This window comes from Theropithecus gelada, unplaced genomic scaffold (assembly GCF_003255815.1).
Source record: "Theropithecus gelada isolate Dixy unplaced genomic scaffold, Tgel_1.0 HiC_scaffold_1419, whole genome shotgun sequence".
Lineage (NCBI taxonomy): Eukaryota > Metazoa > Chordata > Mammalia > Primates > Cercopithecidae > Theropithecus > Theropithecus gelada.
This window is the reverse complement of record NW_020255873.1, coordinates 1-7,284: the sequence shown is the minus strand read 5'-3', so window position 1 is coordinate 7,284 and position 7,284 is coordinate 1. Positions and strand designations below refer to the sequence as shown.

Below are 7,284 nucleotides of genomic sequence, written 5' to 3'. Positions count from 1 at the left end.
GTGGCTCATGCCTGTAATCCCAGCACTTTGGGAGGCCGAGGCGGGCGGATCACAAGGTCAGGAGATCGAGACCACGGTGAAACCCCGTCTCTACTAAAAATACAAAAAACTAGCCGGGCGCGGTTGTGGGCGCCTGTAGTCCCAGCTACTCGGGAGGCTGAGGCAGGAGAATGGCGGGAACCCGGGAGGCGGAGCTTGCAGTGAGCTGAGATCGCGCCACTGCACTCCAGCCTGGGCGACAGAGCGAGACTCCGTCTCAAAAAAAAAAAAAAAAAAAGAAAAAAAAAAAAAAAAAAGAAGATCGAGACCATCCTGGCTAACACAGTGAAAACTCGTCTCTACTAAAAATACAAAAATCAGCCGGGCGTGGTGGTGGGCGCCTGTAGTCCCAGCTACTTGGGAGGCTGAGGCAGGAGAATGGCATGAACCCAGGAGGTGGAGCTTGCAGTGAGCCAAGATGGTGCCACTGCACTCCAGCCTGGGCGACAGAGAGAGACTACGTCTCAAAAAAATAAATAAAATAAAATAAAATAAAATAAAAATAGGAGCACAAATATTGGCACACAGTAGGTGCCCAATAAAAGGTGGTGGATGCACAGTAGTTGCTCAATAAAGGGCCGTGGGCACAGAGTAGGTGTTCAGTAAAGGATGATGGGGAGGGCACTCAGTAGGGCAGCCTCTCACTTTCCCTGCACCAGGCCTCCACCCCTGGACTCACCTCACCAGGGGGGATCCCCAGGCACAAACGGTCAACAGCTGGCATCCTCTGCCCATGGTATACCTGGAAGAGTGCAGGTCCTTCAGAAAGGTGAGTGGGCCAGTGGGAGCCCCCCCAACCCAGCAGTCAACCTGGCCACACCTACCTTGGTCAAGTTCCTCAGCACCAACACATCTCCCTGGGTGGCTCCTCGGACCACCCGCTCCCGTTCACGGGCTACATCCTCATCCTCCAATCCCAGGGGTGGCAGGGACCTCACCTTGGGTCTGGGGACAGAACATTTGTGGGCCTAAAGTAGGTCCTTGGCCCCTGCCACCCTCTCTGTAGACCTGACTAACTGTGGCAGGAGTTGGCTTCGGTGCTGCAGCAGCAGTGTGAAGAGAAGGAAGACAGGCCCCTGTATTACCATAGCCAAGAGGTTCTTGCCGACCACCTCCCAGCGCAGGGGTGACTGGAACTGCCTGTCTCCTGTGGATATAGAAAGGAGGGACTGGGTCTATGAGAGTCTTGGTTTCTGGCCCCTTCACCGTCCATGTCACTCTGGATTCTTAAGGGAAAGGAGCACAAATTGGATAGGCCACTCAGCTGGAGTCTAATTGGCATAGAAAACAGAAGTTTTATCACCTTCCTTAATTAGAGGCTTAGGCCTCTTGTGATGTAATCTAAGACAGAATTAGCTTTATATGGCTGCTTTCTTTTTTTTTTTTTTTTTTTGAGATCGATTCTCGCTGTGTCGCCCAGGCTGGAGTGCAGTGGCGCGATCTTGGCTCACTGCAAGCTCCGACTCCCGGGTTCATGCCATTCTCCCGCCTCAGCCTCTGAGTAGCTGGGACTACAGGTGCGCACCACCACGCCCGGCTAATTTTTTGTATTTTTAGTAGAGACGGGGTTTCACCGTGTTAGCCAGGGTGGTCTCGATCTCCTGACCTTGTGATCCGCCCGCCTCAGTCTCCCAAAGTGCTAGGATTACAATATGGCTGCTTTCTTGTACCTCCAACTTGGCCCAATCTTGCCGCCACCTAAGAATCCTGGCTGTCTCCCTGGCGGGGCTGTTTGTCTCCACTGTGTATAATTAACTCTAGGTCTCCAAGGGTGCTAGCTATCTGTAGCCATGGCCCCGCCTGACAGGAAGTTCTCACCCAAGCGCTCAAAGGCATCAGCCATGGCCTGGTTCCGCACCATGTCGATGAGCCCCCGGCCCAAGCAGAAGTGGGGGAAGATAAGGAAGACCTGTTTCAAGATCCGGCTCACCTCCTGCAGCTTCTGCTCAAGGGCAGCAAGAGGGATGTTGGTTAGGGGCTGAGTCCAACAACCCAACCCAGCCCAAGCCCCAGCCTCATGGTGCCCCACCTGATCAGAGAAGAGCTCAAGCACAAAGGTGGCCATACTTCCATTGATGCCAATAAAGAGGTTTATGCAGGTGAGTACCACATAGGCCGTGCTGGGCACGGAGAAGAAGAAGGAGGCTGGGTACATGAGCGGTGTGATCGACCAGCTGAAGGGACAATAGGAGTCACTGGAGTAACTACTCAGACTGAGAAGCCCAGAGAGGAATAAAAATCTCCATTCCCATCTTCTCTGCCTTAGACCTCGACATTTTCACCCAAAGCACATTTCTGTTTTTTTTTTTTTCTTTCTCTTTTTCTCTTTCTATTTTTTTATTTTTTGAGATTGAGTCTCACTCTTTCACCCAGGCTGGAGTGCAGTGGTGCGATCTTGGCTTGCTGCAAGCTCTGCCACCTGGGTTCACGCCATTCTCCTGCCTCAGCCTCCCGAGTAGCTGGGACTATAGGTGCAGGCCACCAAGCCTGGCTAATTTTTTTATATTTTTAGTAGAGATGGGGTTTCACCATGTTAGCCAGGATAGTCTCCATCTCCTGACCTTGTGATTTGCCTGCCTCGGCCTTCCAAAGTACTGGGATTACAGGCGTGAGCCACCATGCCCAGCCCTTTCTTTCTTTTTAGAGAAAAGGCTCTCTATGTTGCCCTCCTGACCTCAAGCAGTCCTCCTGCCTCAGCCTCCCAAAGTGCTGGGATTACAGGCGTGGGCTGCCTTAGACCTCTATTAATATGAGTCAGGACAAGATGAGCTTTTAAGGCCACCTTGGCACACCACTGAATTGGATCACACATGGTATCACCCCAGACCTCCATATCCTCTCCTGGGGAGCTGCTGCAGAGTTCTCTCAGCAGCATTGATGGGGAAGGCAGTAAGGGGCAGTAAGAATAGGCCCTGAGGGACTGGGGTCCTCACCCATACAGTAGTAGCAACAGCAGGAGAGCAGGCAGGTTGGCAGGGGCCACATATGCCCTCTGCTGGAAGGCCAGAAAGATGAGCACCACGATGCACGCTGGCACCAAATAGTTACACTGCATTGGAGATGGCAGTTACCTTTATCAGTGTGAAGCGGTGGGGACTACCACCCTCAGCCCTATTCCCACCCTGACCTCCTTGCTTTTTGAGAAGGAGGACACAAAGTCTCCCACAATCCTTAAGACTTTACCCAGGCCATCTTGGACAAGCCCCTGCCTAGAAGGGGCCATACAGGGCACTGGCAAGCAGTGGCTGGGCCCCCACCCATCCAAGCAGCCCCCGCACCATGTCCCAGAGAAAGTTGCCTAGCCAGTAGAGGGTGGGGGACAGGCCCCCCATGAGCTGCAGGTGCTTGGCTCGGGTGACTCGCTCCTCAATGAGGACAAGAGTGAAGCTGGCCGGGACGAAGGACATGGCAAAGACCACACAGATGGAGACGAGGACATCCACCGAGGAGGCCATCCTGGAGGTGAGTACATGAGGGCTATTGTAGGGTGAGGGCGCATGGGTTGCTCAGAGCAGAGCTGAACACGCCATTGATGGGACAAAGGTCTATGGGGCAGTCAGCAGTGGCAGAGATGGTGGGGGCAATTTAGGGATGACAGTGCCTGGGATTTGGCAGCAGAGGTTGTACAGGTCTCAAGACAGGATAAAGGTTGGTGGGACGAGGATGTGTTGGGGAGGCTGGGGCCTGTGGAGCCTGAGGAGGTCCCATTTCCCTGGTTTAGGGAGCAGAGGAACAGTTTCTGTCCCCCATTTATAAAGCAAGAGTATGTCAGGGTTCAAATCCAGTTCCCACCACCTCAAACGACAGAGAAACGGAGAAAGGGTAGGACATGAAGGGTGGAGGGACTCACAGTGCGGCCTCAGACAGCTGCTCCTTGGTGAGGTTCAAGGGGTGGTTGAGTGTGGTGATGGTGTGGGTGTGGCGGGCCGAGCCTGGGGGCAGGTGAGCACGTAGGAGTGCGTTGTTGGCTCGGTTGACAAAGGCCACCATGGAGTGCCAACCTTTGTTGTTGAACCAGATCTGGGTGGGGGTCAAGGTCATAGGGTCAGGAAAATGGGGTTGGACCTTGCTGTGACAGGACACCCACCTGTCACCCCCAGTTCCCACCTTGAGGCTGTCCTGAGAATCCAGGCTGTGAGCCCAGGCTGTGAGGTTATTCAGGACACGGTCGAGGGCCCCGCCAGGCAAGGGGCTCAGCAGCGCCCACAACTCCTCCACTGAGTGGCCCAACTCTTGGCCCGAGGGCAGGCTTGGGTCTCGGCCCCCCAGCGAGAATCCTCCATACCTATGAGGCCATGCAGGCAGGGAAGGGGAGCTGAGGGCCGGGGGGCTGGGAGAGCTCCCAGGGGGCAGGCAGAGGGCACGGGAGTGGAACTGGGGCAGGGGACCCCAAGCTAGACCCCTCCTCACCTGACCTCATTCACCCACTTCTTAGTCTTCAGGCTGTGGGAGAGACGGACAGAGACACAGGCAGAGACAGGGATGTGGGACAGAGAGAAATGGTGAGAGGGGCCTGCAGAGTCAAGGGTGGGACAAAAAGAGAAAAGAAGGCCAGGCGCGGTGGCTCCCGCCTGTAATCCCAGCACTTGGGGAGGCCAAGGCAGGTGGATCATCTGAGGTCAGGAGTTCAAGACCAGCCTGGCAACACGGTGAAACCCCGTCTCTACTAAAAATACAAAAATTAGCCAGGTGCACTGGCACATGCCTGCAGTCCCAGCTACTTGGGAGGCTGAGGCAGGAGAATTGCTTGAACCTGGGAGGTGGAGGTTGCAGTGAGCTGCGATCACGCCTCTGCACTCCAGCCTGGGTGACAGAGGGAGACTCCATCTCAAAAAAAAAAAAAAAAAGAGGAGAGGAGGGCACACAGGACCCCCAGCCCAGAGCCCCAGGCTGGGCATCCAACCTCTCCTCCACCTCCCCCAGTACCATACCAGCCCTACCAACCCAAGGACCCACGCTATAGCCAGGGAAACTGAGTCCCGGGGCATGGCTCACCCCTGGCGCACCAGGCGCGGGTAGGTCTTGACCAGGAAGTCAGATAGGTTCCGGCCCGTCAGGTTCTGAATCACTTCCCCGGAGCTGCTCACTGCCTGGGGCGGAGGGGGACCACCAGCTGCAGCCGGGCAGTCGGGCAACAGGCGCCGGGCGCCGGGCCGGCTACACTGGCAGTCTGGGGAAGGAGACTCTGGGGTCCAGTTGCCACTGGCCAAGACCTTGGCCACTTCAGCAGGAACTTCTGGTGCCGAGAACCTGCAGACAATGGGCTGTGCACACTCAGGGGCCCAGCAGGGTCAAGGTGCGGGTCTGTGAGCACCCAGCTTCTGGGGGCTCCTGGAGACACAGAGGCTCCCAGCTCCCAGGTGGGCACAGGGGATGCTTCGGGTGCCCCCTGAGGCCCCTTGGCCAGGGACCAGATGGGAAAACTGAGGCCAGAGAGGGGCAAGGTCCAGGCCAATGAGATGCCGTCACCTGTTGGAGCTATTCTGCACGGAGGGCTCCTCCAGTCCTGCCTCCTGCAGCAGTGCCTCGAGCAGCCGGGCACGTCCAGGGTCCCCCGGGGCGTCCTCGCTGTGTGTGAGGGGAGATGGAGGGTCAGGGCTGTACCCCCAGATCCTTCGTCTTCCTGCCACCAGCCCCTTCCTTCTGCACCCACCTGAAGAAAGACACCTGAGCACCGTACATGGTGGGACTGAGCCGCAGAGCCGGGTAGTGCCCGAAAGGAGGCACGATGAGGCTGAACACAAGGGCCAGGCCCACAAAGAGGGCAGGCAGCACGATCTGGGGGACCAGCCCATCAGCTGCTGCTTCCACCCACCTTCCAGGCTTGCTTGCCCCTGTCCCTGCTCATGCTCTACAACCACCCATGGCTCCCCAGTGCCCTCAATAAATGTGCTCTGGGTTGGGAATACACATGAGGGTAAGGGTTTGAATTAGGCCACTGAGTGGATGGCCAGGGTAGGGAACTCAGGGACTCCCATGCGACTCCCTGGTGCTGGCCCCCCTCACCTGCGCGAACAGGCCGCGGCGGCTGCGGCGGGCAAGCAGAAAGCGCTTGAGAAGCAGGGCCTGGAGCTGCTGGCGGGTCAGTGCCCAGCCCTGTACCCGGCCCACGGTGTCTGGCCCAGAGCCCTGCAGGGCCTGGGTCTCTGGGGCTGACCCAGCTGTGAGGGATGAGAAGGTCAGTGCTCACGCTGCTATGGGTGGGGGGCTGGGAGAACCACAGGGCCACTGGGGAGGACTTACCTGGCTCCCCATTCTCCAGCGCTGTCTCTTCCGGTGGCATCTTGAGCCGCAGGGTCACATCTAGGCCAGCAATGCCCGTGCACGGGTGCTGCCCACAGCTGCCATCTGCAGGGCCATTGGGGTCAGGGTCAAAGTTGAAGATCACAGATTGGGGGATTAGAAATCAGGCATAGGGGTAAACGCTATGCCTTGGACCAGACTAAGCCAGGGATGGGAACTTGGTTTCAGTCCCACTCTGGATCGGGGTCAGGGGTCAGGGAGCTGCGGCCGCACCCTCCGTATTTGTGTCCGCAGCATAGTCCTCCACCACCTTCAGGAAGATCTGGGGAGACAAGCGGGGGGCTCAGAGCCTGGACACCCACAGGGGGAACTGGGGGCTTATGAGCCCCCCACCCCTCCTACACCATGGGTCCCCCAGACCTTCCCAAGGGACGTCTGAGCCACCAGAGCTCCTCATGTGCCATGCCTCCTCCCTGAATGTCCTTGCTGCTCATAAACACACTGCTATTCATCCTTCAAAACACTACCTCCTCCAGGCAGCCCTCCTTCTGGCCCCACCTCACCAGCACCCAGGCCTCACACCTCCTCGAGGCTGGTGTCGGAGATCCCGTAGCCAGTGAGGCTCAGCTCTGCCAGCCGCGTGTCTAGCTCTTGGAAGAGTGTGGCGAAGCTGCCGTCATGGGCACCCGTGTAGGGCAGCACCAGCACCAGTTCGTGTGGCAGCTCCTCCACCAGCCGTGTCCCGGGCACCCAGTGCTGCACCAGGGCCAGCAGCTGAGGAGTGCCTGTGTGGACAGAGGGGTGCTTCAGAGAGCCCCAGCTCACGCCCCACCCCAGTCTCCCTGGGGAAGAGGCATTGGTGACCTGTGAGGGGACTGTCCCTGCAGGCAGAGATCAAGGTTAAGAACTTAGGCCAGGCCGGGCGCGGTGGCTCAAGCCTGTAATCCCAGCACTTTGGGAGGCCGAGACGGGCGGATCACGAGGTCAGGAGATCGAGACCAT

At 57.5% G+C, this 7,284-nt stretch overlaps 1 protein-coding gene across 1 annotated transcript; it reads right to left on the bottom strand.

Annotated features, from left to right (window-relative positions):
• Positions 1-718: 718 nt before the first annotated feature.
• LOC112616928 (ATP-binding cassette sub-family A member 7-like) lies at positions 719-7,067 on the bottom strand (the record flags this gene model as incomplete). The annotated part of the gene is made up of 17 exons (XM_025373688.1): positions 719-781; positions 864-984; positions 1,057-1,186; positions 1,858-1,981; positions 2,069-2,213; positions 2,973-3,088; positions 3,318-3,495; positions 3,890-4,059; positions 4,147-4,324; positions 4,450-4,482; positions 5,035-5,289; positions 5,509-5,607; positions 5,693-5,817; positions 6,046-6,200; positions 6,283-6,387; positions 6,556-6,604; positions 6,865-7,067. Coding segments are annotated over 17 exons (2,249 nt in total), but the record flags the coding sequence as incomplete, so codon positions are not given.
• Between the last annotated feature and the right edge of the window lie 217 nt (positions 7,068-7,284).